General features: G+C 39.7%; 1 protein-coding gene across 3 annotated transcripts in view; it reads right to left on the bottom strand.

The window, feature by feature from the left end:
- The window catches only part of IQSEC3 (IQ motif and Sec7 domain ArfGEF 3), a 187,865-nt gene that overhangs the window by 21,830 nt on the left and 141,601 nt on the right, over nucleotides 1-24,434 (bottom strand). For all 3 annotated transcript variants that reach the window (XM_088141557.1, XM_088141558.1, XM_088141560.1), the window contains 4 exons: nucleotides 24,244-24,405; nucleotides 6,430-6,552; nucleotides 2,996-3,162; nucleotides 362-501 (listed from right to left, as the gene is read on the bottom strand). In XM_088141557.1, the coding sequence (XP_087997683.1) occupies nucleotides 362-501; nucleotides 2,996-3,162; nucleotides 6,430-6,552; nucleotides 24,244-24,405 (592 nt within the window). The remainder of the gene's footprint in view (nucleotides 1-361; nucleotides 502-2,995; nucleotides 3,163-6,429; nucleotides 6,553-24,243; nucleotides 24,406-24,434) is intronic.

Raw genomic sequence — 24,434 nt, 5'->3', positions numbered from 1 at the left:
GGGGACGCTCCCAGGTTCAGCCCCTCGCTGGCATCTCCAATCAGAAAGGATTCAACACTGATTAATGGGAAAGACCTTTCTTGGCTAGAGGCAGGGGTATCCTCAGGTTATGGTTAAAAACATATCAAGATGGCACGCAGAGAAAACAGGCACAGCTTTGATTGCACGATTGCAACTCCCACCTTGACTTGTTTGACCTTACTCTGCAAGAACCCCTGACCAGGGAACATGCAGAATTGCTGCCAAAGTAGACAATATTACGATCGCATCCTTTCTTCTTAAAATAACAGTGACTACAGAAAACCACAATCTTCATCAACATAATACAACAGATACCTACTAATGAGGTGTAAAGGCTCACCGTTTTCATCCCAACAATTGATTTTTCTACTTTGGTGACATAGGTTACATGGTCCTCATTGGATTTGAGCTCTCTCTGCTGAATCCTCTCATAAATTCCCACCACCAAGTCCCGGGGAATATCAGCTCCATCATCCACTCCTGTGAAGCCAAAACAATATAAAACAAATCCAGAGAGAAGAAGATTCATTCTTGACTTACAAAAGGAACAGCTTACATATTATTTCCCCCAGAGATTATGGACACATACAAATGATTTCCAACCATTTGTGGTCAGTCAATGCACTTGAAATTTTGAGAAATGATGCAAAGAAAATGGATGCCCTTGAAGGAGTTTCCCTTCATCAAATAACCATCAGTGTGGATGGGACCAATCACAAATTTATCAGAACTATTGAACTGGCTCCTTGCCATCCTCTCTAGCTCTACAGAAGTTTCAGGCTGACTTTGTTTTTTCTATGGACAAGTGGACATATTCACAAGCAAAGCACTGGACTGCACCTACTTGCCATTTTTCAGTCTTAATGCCCACATGGAAATATATGTGGGATCCAACATCATCCTTAGAAGTAAAGCTGAATATGATGTTTTGCTTTGCGCCCTGCCAGCTTCCTTTTACATTTTGTTCTGTGCTTAAAAAATGTTCTGAGCTTTGTCTTATGGTGCTTACCCTGAAAAGGAATACAGTGATAGGTTTGAGTGCATATATGTAAAAATAAGAGTTTAGAAATGTAAAAGGGTGGGCCAAGCAGCAAGGGAGCTATTCCTAAACATGGGAACATCAGCAGCAGCAAATTCCACACTGGGGATTTCAAGTCCAAGCTATAGCCATAATTGCCTATACACTAATTATATACAACAATAATTTCCACCTCAGTGTACACTTGGGTTTACATTTAGACTTGGCTTAATTTAGAGGCCATCAACTTGAGGTTCCAGGGCTCTGTGGCCCCAAACTTTGACTTGGCCCTCAGAGACTCTTAGACTGCAAGTGCTAAAAACTGGAACCATGCTTTCCTACCACTTTAAGACAGGAAACATAAACAAGGTCATGTATTAAATATGCTAAATATTTAATGAACCATATTAAGTGACATGGAAGTCAAACAAGGATCTTTCAGTGCTCCTCAATGCTATATTAACTAATCCTCTATTTTTAACAGAGGCAGAATGAAATAGTATGTTGGCTGGAAAGGGAAAGGGCTATATTATATTACAAAGTTTCTAGATAAATTCAATTTTATTATTTAAAGTTGTGACTAAAGAGAACTTAGGAACTGAATCGAACTGTTTACAATGCAAGCAGTTTTTTTTTTAAATCCAAGGCGAGAGACTATTGAGTACTTGCTTAGTATGTATTTTAATGGTACAGAAGGATATTCTTCAAAAGTTTGCAAATCATTAATACAGTCAGAAATTGGAGATATAACACCTTTAAAGGAGATAATAGTGGCTAGATCCTACAAGAGAATATTTGAAAGAAAGCAAATATGGAAAAATCCATTTAAAAGCTTCGTAGGAAACACAAGATTTGATACTGTTGGCATCTTACCCCATTTAAAATATCATAAAGAATAAAAAGAAACACAAATCAATGTTAAAGTGACTGCAGTGATGACACCTCTTTACAAAAGTGAGGTTTGTGCCCCATAGTTAGTAAACTTGGGGATATAATATTTCATGAAATTGCATTAATTACTAATAGTAAATTAGAGAAATATCATATTTAGGCATTTTGTCATAATATTTTCTGGTAAGATTATAAATTTGAAAAGTAAGGCGCTATTATATTTTATATTAATGGCTGCTAGATTAGTAATAACAAAGTACTAGAAACATCTAGAACAGGCATTTTAAAAACTTTATTGTAAGCCACCCAGATATTTTTTTGGATCTTTTGAGTTGGGTGGCCTTAACAAATCAAATTCTAAATTCAAATCCAAATCCATCAAACAGGCATGATAAAGTATAGTCTTTTACCTTAATTAAAGATTAACATATAAATTGAAACTAGATCAAGAAAATAAGGGAGAAAAATACATTTTTTTGGGACGGTATGATTTTATACAATACTCTAACAATGAAAACAGCAGTCAACTACCTACATGATAGACTACAGAAGAGGATGTAAATGGCATATTATACACACACATGCACACGTGTGCGTATAATCATCTTGATTTGAATTTACAAAATGTAATTGTTTGTACAGCTGTTATATAATCTAAACATAATTAAAAACTTCACTGTAAACCCTAAAATAAATTTAACCACAAGGAAAAGCAACCGCAAGCCAAAAATCTGGCTCCGCCAAAATTTGGTCGGACTCACTTTGCTTTATCATCCTGTTCGCTGCAGCCTTCAGCCAACCCTACGATGCTAAATGCAGCCCCTTGGCAACAGACAATTGCCCATATTTGATCTAGATGTATCACTAACATCTGCAAACATGCTTTATTAGATATTGTTGAAATAAGTTTTATTCCAGTTTCATTATTAACCTATTAGCCCAAATGTGACAACCGGCACATATTTTAGCTCTTCTAATGTCATCCACAACTTTATTTATTTGAATTCTGCCTTGTTCAGGATTTGGATTAAGGAACAATATGCTTCACCCAAGCCATGCCCTCACCTCTCAGGTTCCGAATGAAGTCCTCCAGCATCATCTTCCTGTCAGGTTTAATGTTAGGGCTGTACATATCCGTATTAAGAAGGATGATGGCAAAAGCCAATATGAAAATGGTATCTGGATTATGGAACTGCTGGACTACATCTGGATTACACATGCAGTACCGCTGGCTGCAGAAGGAGGGAGACAAGGTCAGTACATAATAAAGGAAATTTAAAATGTATCCATTACTAAATGACTGTACCCCAATTTTACAGGTGTTAAAAATATTTACACTCACATTTTGCTAGGATAATACCACAGCTGTATAAGTTAATTAATTGCCTGAATCCATATAAGAAATAATCTTCCAAGATCAAAGAATTATGTTTGTATTGTAGAGAGGACATCATAAGATTAGATGCACCACAAAACTTAGTAACAAGAGAACAAACATCACAGAAAGAATGGGGAAGAAATTTTAATGCAAACTTACTAAATCCACACTTCCCAAACCAACAGCAATTTGATATTTTTCAGCACAGTTCTTGGAACAAAAAAATGAATGCAAAAGTGCATACAATTAAGAAAAATTACAACACAAAATTGGACATATTATAAGAGAAATGCATTGATTGAATGAATATACGTATCAAATTGGTGTCAAATCTTAGCAAGCACTTTCTCCAAAATGATCTGTCCCCAACCTTTTCTTTCAGGTATTCCAGTGCTGCATTCATCGCCCCTGTACCTGAGTCCATCCATCTTATTGCTGGTCATCCTTTTCTTTCCCTTCCTTCCATCTTTCCCACCATAATATACTTATCAGAAGAGCTAGCTCTTTGCATAATGTATCCAAAATATGATAATTTGAATTTGGTCATTTGTACCTTGTAAGAATTCTGGATTGATCCAGAATTCCCTGATCCATTTATTTGTTTCTCTGGCTATCCAAGCAATTCTCATGAATTTTCTCCAACACCAAAGTTCAAAAGCATCAATACTCTTTCTATCCTGCTTCTTCAAAGCCCAACTTTCACTTCCATAGAGCGTCACAAAGAAAACCATTTTGCCTGCATGATTCTGATTTTTTTAGGTATAGACACCTCATGGCATATGAATATCTTTTCCAGTGCCTTCATTGTTACCCTACCAAGTCCTAGTCTGCAGCATATTTCTTGACTGCTGCTTCCTTTACTGCTGATAATCAATCCTAAAAGGCAGAAACTATCCACCACTTCAGTATCTTCAATGTCACTTTTAAGGCTGTTTGTTGTACAGGTTGTCATTGGTTGGTTTTATTTACATTTAATCTTAGTTCCATTTGTTCACTGTGCTTCTTGATTTTTAATACTAGAGCAGCCAGATCATTTGCATTTTCAGACATCACAATAGTGTCATCAGCATAAGTGCAAGTTATTGATGTTTATTCCTCCAGTTTTAAAACTACACTCATCTTCTCCCAATCTAGCTTCCCTCAGTATATATTCCACATACTGTATATACTGAGTTGAATAAATAAGGAGTATAAAGCCTTGTCTCACTCCTTTGCTAACCTGGAGCCAGTCTGTTTCACTATATTCTGTCTGCCCAGTGGCTTCCTGACCTGTGTATAGGTTTTGCATGAGGACAATGGGACGTTCTGGGATTCCCGTTTTTCTAAGCAAATTCACAGCTTGACATAATTGACACAACCAAAGGCCTTTCTATAACCAATGGAGCACATACTGATTTCTTTTTTTGTATTCTTTGGCCTTCTCAATTATTCAGTGTGCATCAGCAATAATATCTGGGGTTCCTCAGCCTTTTCCAAAGCCAGCTTGAACATCTGGCGCCTCCTTTTCCATGTAGGGCTCTAATGTGCATTGGATGTTCCTAAACATTATTTTGCTAGCTGTGAAATTAAGTATATTGTACCATAGTTTCCACACTCTGTTAAGTCTCTTTTCTTTTGTATTAGTATGTGAACTGACCTATTCCAATCTATTTGCTACTGTGCCATTCTGCAGATTTGATAACACAGTTTGGTTAGAACTTACTGAGTCTTCTTTTATTGCTTTCCATATTCCCGTTTGTGAGATGGATGGCTATATAAATGTAATGACTAAATAAATAAATATTTCTGAAGATATTCCATCAATTCCCGTAGCCTTGCAACTTGGTAATAAAGGATTTAATTTCATCTTCTAGTACTGTAAATTCTTGTGAACAAGAAATGTCTTCTAAGGTATCTTGGATGTTGTAATGGTATGTAGGAAAGACCTTGGGAGACTGGACCAAGAGATGCTGCCAAGGGAACGGTCAAATAAGAGACAGCATAGCCTGCATCTGGACAGTGGGCAGGGCAAGCAGCTCAGAAGAGACCCTCCCTAATCTCTCAGGCTATAAAAGGAGATGTGGGGGGGGGGAGGATTGTACATTCACACCTGCAAGCTTCTGTTAATGTAGCTTTACAATAAAGTAGAATTATCTCATCTGGTTGTGATTCCTGCCTGGTTTACCCTGAAAGACTGACAGATATTGAGATCTTTATTGTACAAAATTTCAGTATACTCTTTCAATCTTTCTTTGATCTTCTTTGAATCAGTTACTATTTCTCCATTGCCATCCTTTAGCATGCCAATTCAAGTTTGGAACCTCCTTCTGAGTTTGGTGATCCCTCTGAACCCTTTTCTTGTTTTTCCATGTATGTTTCCATCTTCAGTGCCTTCACAGATAACACTGTAATGCTACTTCTTGTCTCTCCTATCCATTCTCTGAATGTCTTTAAGTTCTTTCCTGAGATCTTTGTCCTTCCTGGCTTTGGCTTTTCTTCTCTTTTTGGCAATTTCCAGAGTTTGTTCTGACATCCAGTTTGCTTTCTTCTGTTTCTTTATTTTTGGCAGTCTCTTTTCACATTCATCCTTAACCATTTCTTTCCATACTTCCTTTGCTTCCCTATCCATGAGGTTCAGGATTTCAAAGTGATTCCTGATGTTCTCCTTGAAAATTTTTACTAATCATCAAATCCATATATCATAATTTCATTTTTTTTCTGTTTCTCGCAAAAAGTCCAAAAAGGGCTTCCAATTAGCTTTACATTTATCCAGTGTCTTTTCTCACAGCTGCCTATTTTGCCATCTCAGCTAACTCCATCAACTTTACAATCCATTCTTCCATCGTTGGTAATATCAGCTGTGTAATAACTTTTAATCATCCTAAAAGAGCTGTGATATCTTTAAAAAGAAATGTGCAAAATGTAGCCCTTAAGATGTTATTGAGACTTCCATCAATCCTTGCCAGCACAGCCAATAATAAGGACGATGCAAGTTGCAATGAAAGAACATTTAGAAGACAACAAGTCATCATTTATTTTTAGGTGTTTTCTTATTTGGCTTCACCATTTAATCTCTTCTTCTCCATACCCTACTCTGAATGAAGTAATTGACAAAGTTGCCTCACATCAGCACACCATTTACCTGAAGGCTTCAATTAGTCGTTCCACTTTCTGGGCTTCTCCCTGAACCCGGATATGGGCTTGAAATTTCCGCAAAGCTTCATCAAGCTCCATGCCAGAGAAGTCCATCTCATCTACTACACAGCTAAGAGAAGAAGAAAACAAAGTTCTTCACTATCAGTCCTCTGGAGAGGAATCTTTCAAGAAACATAAGGGAGAAATAAGCCAATTATATCCATTTATTTCTTCTCCCAGTCAAGCAAGATCTGACCGCTACCCAACTTGCATCTTTCCAGATTCACAAACACTTTTTCTTCTTTTGAGGCATCGGGCTCATGAGGAATTTTAGATTTATTACTTACATTTTATCCCACCGTTCCTGCATTGAGCTCACAGGTGTGTATATGATTTGCAACTGCCACATTTTATCCACATATCATAATCCTTCAGGGGAAACACTTTGGGGCTCAGCCCCTTGAGATGTGGGACTTACTTCCTCTCATGCTTATTCTGAAAGAGTGATGGAGCCACCACTCAGTCCCAGGGAAAGGAGGTAGCAGAGGGTAGATGCTCAATACATACATATATACATTCATACTCATCACAATATTCCCTTTCAGGATAAGGAGAATTATGCAAAGGACAGAAAAGGAGTAAGAAATAGTAAGTCAAATAAATTTAAGGCATGAGATAGGAAAAAGAAAAGGAAATGTATATAATCTAGTGTATACCAACATCATTCAGTTTATCCCTCCATGCATTTCTATCCATGCAAATCATCCTGGTTTCTACCATGGCAACATCGTGCTTCGTGTAGTACCTTTTTGTTTTCACCTCTTTCTTTTTGAGGATCTCACCAATTCCATCCAACCACAACTTTCCATTCTTCTCAACCCATTCACTCTGCCTTCATCTCTTTGCTTTGCAATTCAATCGTCATTCATTCTCTCTCTATAACCAAGCCACCTCTGTGTACTTCTTTTGTAGGACCATTCTTGTATTCATTCAGACCCATTCATTATTAACCCTATCTCTTTTTGTTCTAATATTTCTGAAGCAACCTATTATCACTGCATTTATCTTACTTATGCTTTGCTTGACAGACCCAACTTTCACCACACTCTTTTGTCAGAAGATACCCAGTTCATTACTTGTACTCAGAGGCTAGCAGGCAGAGATTCAAGGACATGGCTCATAACTTCCTAGCTTCAACTCTTATGTCTCTTTTCTTCATCTGTGCATCCTAACAGCCTGACATGTGGTTGCTTCTCCATGGGTGGGCAAATGGATGGAGAGTGATATCTATCCATTGCTGTTGTCTGGTCTTGGGTTCCTAGTGTTTCACTTTGGTCCTTCTAGCCCTCACATTCTTAGACACAGCCATTTTCATTTCTTTTAACAAATATTTCTCTCAACAAACCACTTACAGTACTTCCTACTACCTTTGAATCAGCATTTGCACATATTAAAACTTCTCCATCCATTTTCCAATCTTTAGTAAACATTCACCATTTTATCAGGGTGCACATCTATTTATTCTTTTGCTTCTTTTATGTATAATTTGCCATTATTCAATATCTTTTCCTAGTCAAAAATAACTTCCTTAGTCTTTTGGTACATTAATTTTCAGATCCTTATGCCTAACATTCCTGTAAATCATTGGTGTTCTCAGCCAACACCAATATACATTCACATCCCCAAGCAACACAACCTTTACCATCCCCACAAGGATTCCTTATACATTTTTATCTATAAATACCTTAAACAACCAAGGGGACTGTGACAATGGCCAGGAGTTCATGCTTCCTGTAAATTTGTCACATATGCATGCAAGAACCTAAATAGACACTTTGTTCTTTTGTAGTTGAAGCTGAGAGTAGGAAAGGTGGCTTAGTTTCCCATAGGAAGATTTTTCCCCCTAGGAAAGGGAGGAGGAGTTGCAGAGCTGGCAAAGGTGACAGAGACTTGAAAAACACAAAGCCAGCTGAGAAGGAGAACTTTTAGAACTGGGAGAAGGTGTGATGGCTGGCAATCCCAAAAAGACCTCAACAGGGTTGACTGCTGAAGATTTATTATTGGCTTTACTAAAGAGCATTGATGGCTGGTGATCTTGAGATAGTCTAGGCAGTGTTACACTACTGAAGATTGATGGTTAGATAAAATTCCCAAGTGGAGCTGGGTGACGTCCAGAAAAGACACTTCAAAGACCAAGGAGAAAGGGAGACTGCAAGACTTTTTCTATCCTTCACATCTGAGGAAGGCTGAAGTGATGGAAAATATAAGGTTCTATAAGACAGACAGAAAGCCTTTTCTTTCTCCAGAGGTAATGCCATCCAGTATTTTTAGCCCTTTATTTATATCTAAATAGAAAGTATGGGTAGGATTTTTAGAAACCACACAGTGTATTTATACATTAAGCCAATATTATAGAATGCATGAATACACAGGTACAGAACACTCAAGGCTACATAATATTCAGCAAAGGTAAATGTCCACTTCACAATGCATTTTAAAACTCAAGCGGTGGTGGTTCTCAGTCAAGCAAAGAATGGGATGTGGTTATCTAACTGTAAATAACTATAGTTCCAGAAAGCCTGCAAAAGCTGAATGTAAATGCTGCTTGATGTCTTAATAAAAGAGATTTTTTTTAAAAAAATCACAAGAGATGTTTTGTGCTGTGTCCTGGATCAACTCCCATTAACCTATGACATCACATATCCTTGTATTATTCCATCCTCAGTGTTGAACCATTTGCTAAGCATCTACTTTATTCTCATGCATGCTTTATTTCTGTCATATACCACACTCAGCAACCAACCTTCAACTCTGCCTTTGCACAAAACCATAATGCAAACGTACTCACTTTACTGTATGCTTTCTCAAAATCAACAAATGTACAATAAACTTTCTCAGATTCATACATTTTTCAGTAAACTCTTGAAGAGCAAAATAGGGAGCCTGTTTTATGCTAACATACTTTTCTCCTGCTCAGTAGTGAACAGGCTTTTACTCCCTGCCTGGCATTCTGCTGCCCAAAATTTGCTCAGGGTCACCTCTCATACCCTTTCAGTCACAATTTTGCCAAATACCTTACAAGGCACACTGATCAAATTAATTTCCCTGTAACTTTTGCATTCACTCCTGCTGCCATTCCCTTCTCATAGGAGAAAAGTAACAACATTCTTCTAATCATCAGTCACAGATGCAGCCTTCATACACATTAAACAAGTTTGCAGAGCATAGGCAAACCATATTACATTTTAGTACTTTTTTCTAGCTATATCAGTGTTTTTCAAATTTGGCAACTTTAAGGTATGTGGACTTCAGTTCCCAGAATTCCCCAGCCAGAGTTGAAGTCCACAAATCTTAAAGTTGCCAAGTTTGAAAAACACTGAGTTATATGATCTTCACCTGTAGCTTCACAATTTTCCAATATTCCCACTGTATTTCTGACTTTCTTTCCATCCATTTTTCTTGGACACTAACATTTACAACATTTGTTTCAATTCTGCTCATCAATGTATCACTATCATTTCCAGATAAATCTTTAAAATATTTAACTGAGCATTCACTCACTACAGTTTCATGCCAAACATTTTCATCATTTCTTTTAATTCCAGTCACTTTGCTGGAGGCCCCCATCATTCAGATCTATTAGATCTTTCCTCTGTTTATCTTACGGCTGTTTCAGGTGGCAAATGTAAAAGCCTGTTCACTACTGAGCAGGAGAAAAGTATGTTAGCATAAAACAGGCTCCCTATTCTGCAGCATTAGTGAGGCTGGCAAAGGCAACTGTTCTTATGCCCTTATTGTAGGCCCAGTTAAAGGTTTAGTGGTTTCTACCAGATTCATTTTTCCTCCCACCTGCCAGCAGGAAAATACCCATCTCTCTGCCTTGCACGGGATGGAGTGGAATTGGGTGGACATAGTGGCTGCTTAGAATCTCAAGTTAGTCACCAGTCAAATTGCCCAGTTCACAGGTTGCATTAGGAGTGTGCAGGATTAAGAGAGAGGAAGTGCTCAATGCAACCCCTCCTCCTTGATTGTGGCCTCTTAGACTATGTCTAAACACACATCTACTGCTCTTTCAAAAAGCGTGCTAAACCCACATCCCAGAGAAACCTGGCTGATAGATCTCAGACATGGAAGAAAGGCGTGACATTAAGCGGGAGGGAGCTGTCCCAGTGCTCCCTCCTCCACATTATGAGCTGGCTACTTCTGAATTTGGGAATGGCATTCTTCTGAAAAAGTGCTAAACTCATGTTCAAAAATTCCCTGCTTGACAGGTGACAAGTATGGAGGAGAAGTGCGGAGTGAAGCTGGAGATAACAATAACAAGCAAGCACCTCCTTTACTAGTACCGGAAGGGCACAGCAATGTTAGCAATGAGAGACCAAGCACTCCGGTTCTGACCTTGGGGCTGGCAACATCCAGAAGTAGCCAGTGGGCAGCCAGGGACAACATGCAATTGCAATCAGCCCACAATAATAAGTGTCATCCCCATAGCACCTGAAGCCAGCAGGCCAAAATAGAGTGGAGAAAAGGGCACCCTGTAATAAAAACAGCAAAAATGATAGTGTCATAAAATTCCCTATCAGCTAGGGTTATCAGATATCTGAGCAGGCGAAGAAGAACATGGACAGTTGGAAAGGAGGACAAATGGGGGTCACACTAATTTTGGGCATCTGCGACAAAATTTACAGCAAAAAACTTTTTAAAAAATGTACTGAGGCCTACATGTATATGTAATTACCTATTCCAGCATCAGAAAGACTGGTTTTTCAATCGCCATATTTTTCCAGCAAATATTTTCAAGAACATAGAATGCTAGTAATAATATAGAATTGACGATGACACACTTTTCAAATTTGACCATAGAAACATATGACGAGTCATGTAATCTACAGACTACAGTGATCATAAATTTGAAGGGGCTGGATTAAAGCCGACTGCTGGAAACAGGAAATAAATTAAATATCATAAATCTAGGCTATTTAAAAGTGTTTTGATGGGCGAGGAATGAAAGAAGCAGACAATTTACAAGGTTGCAATACATGAAGTTTCAGTGCTTACTATTGTGAAAACAGTCCAAAATAATAATAATAATAATAATAATAATAATAAAGACACTCAAAAAGCCAGACAATATTTGACATGAGGACAAAAAGGAGGACCTGTCCTCCTTTTGCTGGACATCTGGTAATCCTACTATCAGCAGAAGTAGCAGAAAATCCGTAATGCGCCCAGGGACAGAACTAGCAACACATAGCTGGCACAACCGTCCTCTGTTTCCTGGCTCAAAGTGACATTCTATGAACACAGAACAAGTGCTTTTTCAAAAGGATTAAATCCTGTTTGAAAAACAGTTAGGAGCTGTTTCAAATTTTTTGGGAAAATGTTAAGTCAGACATTATGCCTCTGTGGAAGGCAAGGATCTGGTTTCTCCTGCAGCCCAAGCTATAATGGCCATGGAGAATAGTGCCCAGCAGCTAGAAGAGAGAGGGTGTGTCCACAGCAACCTAAAATGGCTAATATCAGCAAGGAGATCCTGGCCCCTAAGAATGTCAGCAACCACATCACCAATGAAGTGTGCCAGATCACATCCACCGCACACTTTCTTCCTCTGAAATAAGAAACAACAACATTGGAAGAATACAGTGCTCTATGGTGCATGGAGTATGTACGGAGCTTGTCCAGATTTGTGTGCCACAGTGGGGGATGTGTGTGTGTGTGTGTGTGTGTGTGTGTGTGATAAATACGATTCTGGGCTCAGCCAGCAGCCCACACTATAGATGTCCTCAACATGGCCTCATCCATTGTATTTCTGGTCAGATTCACACATTGTGTGAATCTTTTAACCTAAGCGTATGCAGCCATTCAAAACAGCTCTCCATCTTTCAAACCCACTTTGATTCTGGGAAGGGGGAAGGAGCTGTAGTCCATGTCATCTGGCAGAGGAACCATTTGTACCAGGCACAAGATTAAAGTGAGAAAAATCAATCTGACTGGTCCCCCAAGGCAGTTGATATTTTTTTTCCTCTTTAAAGGGCAGATTAGAGGATTTTGCAGAAGGAGAAAAAGCATTACAGAGCATATTCTTCTCTTGTCCCTCCCTCCTCCTGTGTTATTTTAATTTTACTAATATATGCGCTTCTTAGTTCCAAGGGGCCAAATCAAGGATTTTCTTTGTTAAAGGTTTAGCTTCAATAACTGCAAAACATTTCCTGCTTAATCAATACCCATTTCATCATGGCAGACACCGCTGAAGCCTTTAGATTTGGAGAAAAGGAAAACCACTGCTTCACTCCATTATTTTGCTCTAAGATCTTTACATTTTGATGCCTCACCAACTCTAGATCTCACCTTTTCCACCAAGAGCAGACCTGAGGCTATATTTCATATACCAGGATATGGTAGAAAGATTTCAGTCTGAAGTCTTGTAGACAAAGAGTTTCTTGAGATTTTTATTTTATTTTTTTACTCTCAGGAATGATACTAGTAAACTCTAAGTAAGCAACTCCCATCACACTGTACTATGCACAGGGCTTTTTCAACTTATACATTAATCCAATCAAGTCTTACAATAAGAGGCAGAGAGATTAGTGGTCTCCATTTGTACTTCTTCTCCCCATTTTTCCAACCACCAGAGGAGTATCTTGGTTGAAGAATGCAAGATGCAAGTGAAGAGGTAAGGAAAGGGAGGGTTTCTGCCTTTTTGTTTAAAAGCTAAAAATCTCTTTATTGTCAATAATACTTAAATAGAATTTTGTGATCAATATCTCCCAGCTATGCAGGGAAACACATTCAATACTATTTGTGTTAAAGAATAGAACAGGGCAGAAATGTTTCTTTGCGCTGCTAATTTTAATTTTTTTAGTTTTTCTTCTTAAACTTTTGAAAGCTATGAATCCATTAGAGATACTGGTTCAACATAACCAATTATACATTTTATAGTAAAAAGATTTTTTTCCCCACATTTCCCCTTGTGCCTCCACAATCCTCACCTACTTTGGTGCATCATGTACTGTACATGAAGAGTCTGGCATGATCAAAGGATGGAATTATCTTTCAGCTATCCTTTAGTTTTTATTTACAAAAATGGCTTATCTTGTTGAGAAGTGAGGGAGGGAATAAGAGGCAGAGAAAGTGAATTAGTGTGAAGTTGCTTTTTATATTTCTAGGATCTTTAGAAGGAGAGACTTATGCAAAGACATATTGCTCTTTTTGTGAGTCCTTTGTTACCGAATTGTGCCATTGAATGTCAATGGAAACTTTATTTCTCTCTGCAATTTTGTCCCCCTTTGCTTTTTTTTTTTTTTTCCAGCCATGAATGATTATGCATTTTCATGAAAAATATCACAGCAGGCAACAGTATGTAGCCAAACCTGGCTAAACTTGAAAAAAATTAGGCAGGTTAAATCTGTTTTGTATCCGGATGGGAAATCAACAGGAAACCCCAGGGCTACAAACTACACTGGAAAGTTGAAAAAATAGAAGGGCAAATCCTTTCTATTGTCAAGAAAACCATGTGAATGTGTGTCTGCAGTGACCAGGAGTTGAGCTTCATTTGCAGCAAATTTTATCTGCATGAAAGACAACAGACTAAACTTGGGGATGCTATTGGAGTTAGACATAATCCATTCTCTTGTACTGAAAATAAGTTGTTTGCTAACAGTCCTGTATTTTGTGACATAGTACCAAATGGCCGAAACCCAGATCTGAATGGTGCCAATGAATGGTGCCAATCCAAGGAATCTCCCATGGTTCGAAAGAGGAAAGGGAAAAAGAAAGAAGTCACAAACAGCCCCAAATATATGTCAGTAATGATGTCTGTGTCATGGCCCAGGACTCTGACTCTGATGAAGCTGCTCCAGCTGAACTTGTGGAATGTCACCCTCAGAAGACACAAAGCCAAGAATCACCTGAAGCTGATTAAACACAGGCACCACCTGAACAGCTGGAGCAGTCAGTTGACATAATGCCTCCAAGCCCTCATACCCAGTGAGTTAGGGAAGAGAGTGACAATGTTCTATGAGGCTCCTTGCCAAGCAAGGGAATAAACCCCTTGATTAAAGACAGCTGGCTGCAGCCTGATTTAAGAGGCAGCCCTGACCCATGTTCTTTCATTGGAAACAACTGCCTGATCTCTGGTGTGCCATTCCTGTGAATCTTGTGTGTGAAACTCTGACCTTGGACTGGGTGACAAACTTGGCTCTCTGAACTTTGGACTGGATTTTGACTTCTCTTCTGTGAGTTCCTGTTGAAAGCAAAACCACTCAGGCAAGCTTTCTCTCCAAGAGACTTTGCTGCTTTACGTTTCTTCTCTTGTCTTGCTGTTATGTTTCTTCTCTCTCTTGCTGTTAACTGCTCAGCCTTGAGTAAATTGTCTTCCTCACCTAGCAACTGTGTGGGTTTGAGACCTGAAAAAGGACCGTCTGCTTCTATGATAGACTTATGTCCAAAAGATGTTATTGAAGAAATGTCAGATGTAGAACAAATTTTATCTGAGAAGATAGAGATGGTATCGACTGACAGGCCAAGAGAATGATTTAGAAAAGGATGCTTCACTGGATCTGCAAAAGAAACTGGCTGAGGTTTTAATATTTAAAAGGGAAATACAAATGACAAACCATGAGAGTGACCTGAATAATTTTTTCCTACTGGATTTACAAAAGAGGCTTGTTAAAGACTTGAAGAACTCTGTGCGATGGGACAAGGAAGAAATGAAGAGAAATCAAATCCTACAACAATATTTGAATGAACTAAAGATTAAGACTGTTAGAAGTAAAAGGAAGGAATATAAAGTTGGTTTTTTTGATCAAGGTTAAAATAAGATATGTTGTTACTTCTGGCTACCCTTTTTGGACTTTCTGCTGACACCAGGACTGAAAAGAGGATGTTTTATCAATTTATCTATAGATAAAAAATGGAATATGGGATGAAGAGATAAATGTTTGTAACTTCAGAGATGGTGAAGAGTTACTAAATTTGGATATACTTGTTATGATGAAGGTTGGAAGTCACTTCTTTATATATTTCTTTTCTTTTTATTATATTCTTACTTTTCTTTTTCTTTTTTCCTTTCTTTTTCCTTGCACTTTTTACTCTTTTCTTTTCTTTACTTAAGTTTAGTTTATATCAGATTTTACTATTATAATCAAAATTCATATATATATATATATAAACAAATAGCCCCAAATATATTGCTACTTGTGGAAAATGACCAGATATTGGCTGCTTCGTTTCACATCAAAGAATACTTATGCATATTTTTCTGCCGTGTCAGACATTTCTTCTGCCTTTTTCTTTTCTTTTTTTTACAATTTGCTTTTACCCCTCTAACCTCCCTGATTTCCCACAGTTCATGAGAAGGAAATTCCTTGCAATGAAATCTTTCAGACTGGGAAACAGGGCAGGCCATGAGGCTAAGCTGGAATTGAGATTCCTAGCAGAAAAGCAGCAGCAGTTTATGCTCCTCCACCTCAGTTTGTGGTTGTTATTTTTGTTTAGCATTTGTCCTGCACAGCTGCAGGGTCCACTTGTTTTTACACTGCAGACAGCCAATTCTTTTAGTGAAATGATTGATGCATGACATGACAAGGGGGGTTGTTTAGCAATTGGTTTGGGGCAGAGCCTGAAGCTGATTAGGATTGAGAGGGAGGGATTGGCCCAAGGTCAACCAGCTGGCTTCCCTGACTAAGGGTGCAGTACAACCAAGGTCTCCCTGTTCCTAATCTAGCACCTTAACCATTACTCCACAGTTTTTCTCTCCTCGACCATAGTACAGGTAGTCTTCACTAACCAACTGCCTCATTTAGCAACTGTTTGAAGATACAATGGTGCTAAAAAAATAACTTTGTGACCAATCCTCACATTTACAACTGCTGCAGTGTCCCTCAGTCATGTGATTGCCATTTGCGTACTTCACAACCAGCTTGCAGCAAGCAGAGTTAATATAAAAGGCGGAAGTAAAATCATAAGTCGCGGTCATGTGATTTTTTTTACTTAGCAACCACTTTGCTTAACAACCAATGGGGAAGTAACGTCGTAAGCCCAGTTGCAGTCCCATTATTTTCCACTGAGCGACCAAGTTGCCAGTCCCAATTGTGGTCACTAAGTTCTGGAATAGTCTAGAATGTAAATTCAGAAAAATTCTAAATCACCCTAAGAATGCAATTTTTAAAAAAAAAAAACCAAGGCCAACCAGAAATGTCTTGCACAGGGGAAGAAAAACTTCAGCAAATTGGAAGACAAATTATGACACTGTCTTTGTATATTTTTATAGGAACCAAGTGATTCCTGTGGAATTATATAGATATGATGTTCACCATTAAAAAGACAGAGGTGTTTGATAGCTATTGGCTGATGGTTGAGGTTCCCCTACAGTATCTTTGAGAAGATATCTTTTAAATTCAGAATGTCCCTTTAACATTCTGATAAGACATCACAGAGGATTCGAAGAGGAACAAAATCCAAAACTGTCTTCCTGGGGTCACTTTTTCTGCAGTTTCAGCTCCTATCCTTTCTGCCCACTGGAGCCACAGAGGGAACCTTCTTCCCATTATGAAAAAGCATCATCCCGCCATCTATTCTGTCACAAAGCACCTAGAGCCAGGCTCATCACAGCACCAGAGACTCAGCAAAAGGTTTGGGGAAGGCAGGAAGCAGCTGTACTTCTATGGATGGAGGATCTGCTCAGCCAAGTGCAGTGACCTATTTTCAAGCTTTTTCCGCTCAGGTGACAATGCAGCGGGAGACGTCTTCCAACTAAAAGCCTCTGTAATGAACTTGCAGCTCACGCTCAGGGAGAGAACAGAGAAGAGGCAACCAGGTGGAAACTCTTAAAACCACAAGGATATTAATAAGTAGTAGTTTCTTCTCTTCAGATAGCAAGAGAGAAAGAGAGAAACTACATGAAGCAGTGCTCACATCTGTCAAATCCCTACTTACCAAACAGATCCCCATGGGGAACACCAACAATTCAAACATGGCTTGATTTTCACCATCACTCTGACCATGCATATTACTCTCCTTAGATGAAAAAGTTGCAGAATTAGGGAGCTATAGACAGCAAGTTGTTGTTGTTCAGTCGTTAAGTTGTGTCCGACTCTTCGTGACCCCATGAACCATATTGCGCCAGGCCTTCCTGTCCTTCACTGCCTCCCTGAGTTTGCTCAGTTTCATGCTCATTGCTTCAGTGATGCTATCTAACCATCTCATCCTCTGCCGTCCCCTTCTCATTTTGCCTTCAATCTTTCCCAGCATCAGGGCCTTCTCCAAAGAGTCATCTCTTCGCATTAGGTGACCAAAGTATCTGAGCTTGAGCTTCATTATCAATCTTTCCAATGAGCAGTCAGGGTTGATTTCTTTTAAGATTGACTCGTTTGACGTCCTAGCAGTCCAGGGGACTCTTACGAGTCTTCCCCAGCACCACAGTTCAAAGGGATCAATTCTTCAGTGCTCAGCCTTCTTTATGGTCCAGCTCTCACAGCCATACATTACTACTGGGAAAACCATAGCTTTGATTATGCAGATCTTTGTCGGCAAGGTGATGTCTCTGCTTTTTAATATGCTGTCTAGGTCTGCCATAGCTTTCTTCCCTAGGAGCAAGTGTCTTTTAATTTCATGGCTGCAGTCTCTGTCTGCAGTGATCTTGGAGCCCAAATAAATGAAGTCTGTTACTGCTTCCATTTCTACCCCTTCTATTTGCCAGGAACTGATGGGTCCAGATGCCATGATCTTAGTTTTTTTTAAGTTGAGTTTGAAGCCAGCTTTTGCACTCTCCTCTTTCATCCTCATCAAGAGGCTCTTTAGTTCTTCTTCACTTTCTGCCATTAGGGTGGTATCGTCTGCATATCTGAGGTTGTTGATGTTTCTCCCTGCAATCTTAATTCCAGCCTGTGATTCTTCCAGCCTGGCATTTCTCATGATGTACTCTGCATATAAGTTAAATAAGCAGGGTGACAGTATACAGCCTTGTCGTACTCCTTTCCCTATTTTGAACCAATTGGTTGTTCTGTGACCGGTTCGAACTGTTGCTTCTTGGCCCGCATACAGATTTCTCAGGAGACAGGTAAAGTGGTTTGGTACCCCCATCTCTCTAAGAATTTGCCACAGTTTGTTGTGATCCACACAGTTGAAGGCTTTTGCATAGTCAATGAAGCAGAAGATGTTTTTCTGGAACTCTCGTGCTTTCTCCATGATCCAGCGAATGTTGGCAATTTGATCTCTAGTTCCTCTGCCTCTTCAAAACCCATCTTGTACATCTGGTAGTTCTCGGTTCATATACTGCTGAAGCCTAGCTTGTAGGATTTTGAGCATAACCTTGCTAGCATGTGAAATGAGCGCAATTGTGCGATAGTTTGAGCATTCTTTGGCATTGCCCTTCTTTGGAATTGGAATGTAAACTGACCGTTTCCAATCCCGTGGCCACTGTTGCATTTTCCAAACTTGCTGGGATATTGAGTGCAGCACTTTAACAGCAGCATCTTTTAGTATTTTAAATAACTCATCTGGAATACTGTCATCTCCGCTAGCTTTGTTGTTAGTAATGCTAGGAATATGATCTGTCATACCTGAGTGGTCTAGTGGTTTTCCCTATGTTCTTCAATTTAAGCCTAAATTTTGCAGTAAGCAGCTCATGATCTGAGCCACAGTCAGCTCCTGGTCTTGTTTTTGCTGTCTGTATAGAGCTTCTCCATCTTTGGCTGCAAAGTATATAATCAATCTGGTTTCAGTATTGACCATCTGGTGATGTCCATGTGTAGAGTTGTCTCTTGTGTTGTTGGAAAAGAGTGTTTGCTATGACCAGCTTGTTCTCTTGACAGAACTCTATTAGCCTTTCCCCTGCTTCATTTTGTACTCCAAGGCCAAACTTGCCTCTTATTCCGATTATTCCTTGACTTCCTACTTTAGCATTCCAATCCCCTATGATGAAAGGACATCTTTTTTTGGTGCTAGTTCTAGAAGGTCTTGTAGGTCTTCATAGAACCAGTCAGCTTCAGCTTCTTCAGCATCAGTGGTTGGAGTATAGACTTGGATTACTGTGATGTTGAATGGTTTGCCTTGGATTCACACTGAGATCATTCTGTCATTTTTGAGGTTGTACCTCATTACTGCCTTTCCCACTCTCTTATTGACTATGAGTGCTACTCCATTTTTTCTAAAGGTTTCTTGTCCACAGTAGTAGATATAATGGTCGCCTGAATTAAATTCACCCATTCCCGTCCATTTTAATTCGCTGACTCCCAAGATGTCGATGTTCAGTCTTGTCATCTCATGTTTGACCACATCCAGCTTGCCTTGGTTCATAGACCTTACATTCCAGGTACCTATACAATATTGTTCTTTACAGCATCGGGCCTTCTTTTCGCTTCCAGATACATCCACAGCTGAACGTCCTTTCGGCTTTGGCCCAGCCGCTTCACTCTTTCTGGAGCTACTTGGAATTGCCTTCTGCTCTTCCCCAGTAGCATGTTGGACACCTTCTAACCTGAGGGGGTCAACTTCCGGTGTCATATCTTTTAGCCTTTTGACATTGTCCATGGGGTTTTCTTGGCAAGGATACTGGAGTGGGTGCCATTTCCTTCTCCAGTGGACCACATTTTGTCAGAACTCTCTGTCATGACCTGTCCATCTTGGGTGGCTCTGCATGGTATAGCTCATGGCTTCACTGAGTTATGCAAGCCCCTTCGCCCCGACAAGGCAGTGATCCATGAAGGGGATAGACAGCAAGGCAGGATGTAAAAGAGTATTGGAGCTAGATATCTCAAACTGCTGGATAGAAGCAGGATGAGGAGAGTTAAAGGCTGTCCCCAGTGAAATCCTGTTTCTGTTTTTCCTTCTTTTATAATTTTGTGTATTCTTTCTCTTTCTCTTCATTTTATTTAATTGAAGAGTATCTGGAAGCTTCAGGTGGTGCAAAATGCAGCGGCACAGGCATTTATGTGTGCTTCCAGAAGGGCACATGTTACACTTCTGCTCCGTGAGCTGCATTGGTTGCCAGCTTGCTTTTGGGTCCAATTCAAAGTGCTGGTCGTGACCTTGAAAGCCCTTCATGGCATGGGGCCGGGTTGAGGGACCACCTCTCCCCAGTTACATCTACCTGTCCCATCAGGTTTGGCAACAGGGGCATGTTGTGGGTCCCATCGTCCAAGGAGCTTCATTTGGCAGAACCCGGAAGAAACCCTTTTCTGCCATGGCACTCTTTGGAACATCATTCCCCCAAGGTGAGATTGGCCCCGAACCTACTGGCTTTCAGAAGGCCCTTCAAACATGGTTCTGCCATCAGGCCTGGGGATCCCCTGGAAGTGTGGATCCACTAAATGGTTGTATTGTGTGTAAGGTCAGAATGCACTCTTCCATGTTCTTTGTTATTATAGTTTTAATTGTATTTTTAATGGTTTTGTTTTTTAATTGTTTTGATTGTTTGGGGTTTTTTAAAATTTTAATTGCATGTACCACCCGGAGTCACAAGTATTAGATGGGTGACTATATAAATTTAATAAATAAATCAATAGCCTTTCTCAGAAAGGCATTCGCACAGGAGTGGAAACAGACCTCGCATACAAAAAGTCCTCCGTACAGTCCTGGCATCAGTTTTGCCTGTAAAGCTAGGAAAGATTCCAATGTGAAAATTCAGAGATGCTGCAGAAATGGGTGGATTTATCCATTTCCTCTTCATACAGTCTCTCATTTTTGTGAATCTATCCATTTTGATTTCTCTCACTTTGTTAAATTTTCTATTACCATTTCCCTCCCATTCTGGTATTTTTTAAAAAAACTCTGTAAAATGTAGAAGAACGTTTATGATTTTCCCCCCCAAATGTTCACATTATTTGTATTGCCAGTTTGCCCATGGCGGCAGATTTGCAAATCCTTTCCCCTAAGTAGCACGTTTTGCAGTCTTCTCCGTAACAGCCGTTTGCTTGTTTTGATTGGCAAAGGGCATCACAAAGTTTAATGTGCGAATTTGAAAGGATAACCAAGTCTTTTGTGTGTGCATGTGTGCGCGCGGTTGTTTGAAAATACAAGAACAGAGGAGTTCACGTTCCAACACAACTCAACCAATTTCTCCCTCCATCTTAGGCAGGGCACTGCAGACAATCCTGGGAGTTGAAAGCTTAATAGCAAGGGACACAGCGTGCACCCCATTGTTGTGATTATGATGTTCTGAGAATGAACACTCTGTAGCTGCTCCTTAGGTTGACCCTCTTTTCTCCCGCACAAAAGCAGCAAGATTCAGGGCTGCTTTCCGTACACCAGATTGACTGCTTTCAGCCAATTTTCCAGAGGAGTTACAAATTCCAGATGATGGGCAGACCAATCCTCCAGGAAAAACCATCAGAAAAGATTGCCGCTAGTCTGAAAAGCAGCCTGCTCCCATTAACCAGAATGTCTCTTGCATTTGGAAAAATAACCCTCCTCTGAATAGAAATTGAAGCAGACAGTTGCATCTGACCTTCCCAGAATCTTTATACTGGCAGAACAAACAACCCACCCCCAGTGAAGCTACCAGCTCTGTTCATGGCCTGAGCCGTCTACTCCTTAAAGAGCACAGCTCATGAATGGATGCAAAGAATACCACATTCTCAGAATATAATGAAAGGAACAAAAGGTGAATAGAATCAGAGCAAAATGATGGCATGCAAGGACAAACAAGAGGCCAAAAGGGAGCTTATAAAGAGATAAAGATGGCAGGGGCAGACATAATGATGCCACTCTTGTCACCATGATTAAGTGCTTCTGAAAAAGCTTCAAAGGAGATTGCGCACTACTGTTTTCTTCTCCAGCATGTATTCTCTCTTCTATTACCACGTTGAAGTGTGGTTCACATATAACATTCAACCCAACTGTGATTTGTATGCTTTTAGTTTAGTGGGATCTGTTAAGCCATTTTTTGAGATCTGTGATCCCTTCTTATTTTGGCTTACTGTTATACTGTATATCTTTCTTCCTATTATGGTTTACCTAACAAACTCTGATTTTTAAAAAAAATCCTGGATGTCTTTTGGGATTACAACTACACTGATACAAAGCATGCTAATCAGATTCTCCATCTTATCTCAGGTCTTAAAGTTAGCAAACTTTGGTTGTGTTGGGGTACCATAAGAGGAAATTATGGACTTAGCAACATTTAGTCAACTAAGCTATCAGAAGTCAATATTTCAAATGAAATACACACATACACCACTGTTTTAATTCCTTCAGTTTTTGTGGGCAGCTGAGGTTCTACTTAGGACTGGTGGCTACCATAGGAAGAGAAAGGAATTAATTCAAACATTATTGGTTTTAAACCAGACTATCTTTATCATGGAGGAAAATAATAGCTATGTTACGACAAGCAAAAGAGCTGGAGGCAAGACTTTGAAGTATCCCATGTACTAAATCTTCGCTTCTTGCAGCTCTATTGAGTAATGCAAGCTTTACTGCCCTTGCATCACAAAGAAAGAAATGGAAAGAGAATGGGGACTAGATTCATACACTGGGCTAAGCTTAAATTATGTTAATCATGGTTTGTTGAATTAGCTACCAGTTGATCAGAATCACATATCCTAAGCCATAACCATGACTTATAAACCATATAATACACTAAGCAAACAGGTCAACCATATCCTGGCTTAGTACAATGTAAGAACTCACTTAGAGAAGAAGGGAGAAAGGCAAGGGGAGAGCAGCCCACACAGGAAGCCTCAGACCCAAACAGGTACATCTTCCGCAGGATGAGAGCAAGTGAAGTGAATGTCTGACTTTCCAGTTGTCTGAAACCCTTCCCCATAAGGACTTAGGCTGAGCAATCAGTGTTTTTGTCCTCAGCCTTATAATCTTGCAGGTAGGAATAAATGGAGGAAAGTGATAGTTTGACAATGCCAGGCCAACAGTTGCTAACAGGCATTTATAACTGGTTGAGATCAAGCTGATGTTCTCCTTGCTTAAAGATTCATGCTGCTTTGAGCCACCCGGGGACACTTCGTTCCTTCCTTTTGCTTTCCTAGTCACAGGGCAACTGAGCAGGGTCATGTTTTTGATGGAAAGCAGATTAAACTTTTTTATAGCTACTTGGACTCTACCTAGTAGCAAGAATGACTCTTCCATTGCATGGTTACACACTAGTCCCCCTATTCCTTGGCTGCCTCTATTGGTTCTGCTTTAAATTCTTTTAAATACAGTATATTTTTCTATACAATAATATTAGTAGGGTAATGCACTCTGTCTTGATGCAGATCAATATACACACAAAAGGAAAAACTGAAGGAAGGAGGATAAAGGTTCAGTTTACTATTACAAGGAATTAAGCTTGTAATCAGAACCACAACTACCCCACATTTCAATTCTTCACAGCGTTTCCCTTCTCTACAATGTCATCACTGCTCTGAGCTGTGTGATTTACCAGGACTGAATCCATATATAACTTGTGGACAAAGGGCTGAAATGCTCCAAACTCTATAAAAAATTCTGGAGTAGAATTTTGTAAGAGGATAACCCAGAAGCCAGCCTGTTCACTGTCCTGCAGCAAGCACACATCCTTCCCCCACCCTCTTGCTTGATGTGCCTCCCTTAATTCATTTTTGTAAACAAACTGTGCCTCAGCCAGCTTGTTCCTCCTGTGATGTGCTCCTCTCATACTCTCTCTGCAATGCTGATTCAGTTGGATTATTCTTAACATTTCCCAGATGAAAACAAGAAACAGGTCTGAGAAGAATTCTGGGAAGACGGGCTAGTAGGGAAATGGGCACCAACTGAAGCATGCATCTATCATAACACTCTTAAGCATTGTTAATAGCAGAAACTGTGGCTGATGGGTGGAGGAAGCAGGTGATCAGGACTGGACACTTACTCCAGTACATCCCGGTTGAATTGTTTCTTGCTGTTTCCCAGAAACTCCCCAATCATTTGTCGGCTGAGCCCCTTGCGCTGCAACAGGAAATGGGCCACTCCAATTGGTGTGTCTGGTATGAAGCCTCGAGAGATCAGGAATTGGATCCCCTTGTCTGGATTTCTGCAAAGAGCAGGGAAATAATGGTGAGC

This window comes from Python bivittatus, unplaced genomic scaffold (assembly GCF_059951505.1).
Source record: "Python bivittatus isolate LINGU-HERP-01145 unplaced genomic scaffold, Pbiv_v1 ctg000330_np1212, whole genome shotgun sequence".
Classification (NCBI taxonomy): domain Eukaryota; kingdom Metazoa; phylum Chordata; class Lepidosauria; order Squamata; family Pythonidae; genus Python; species Python bivittatus.
The sequence above is the reverse complement of the archived record's forward strand: the minus strand, read 5'-3'. Positions and strand labels throughout refer to the sequence as shown.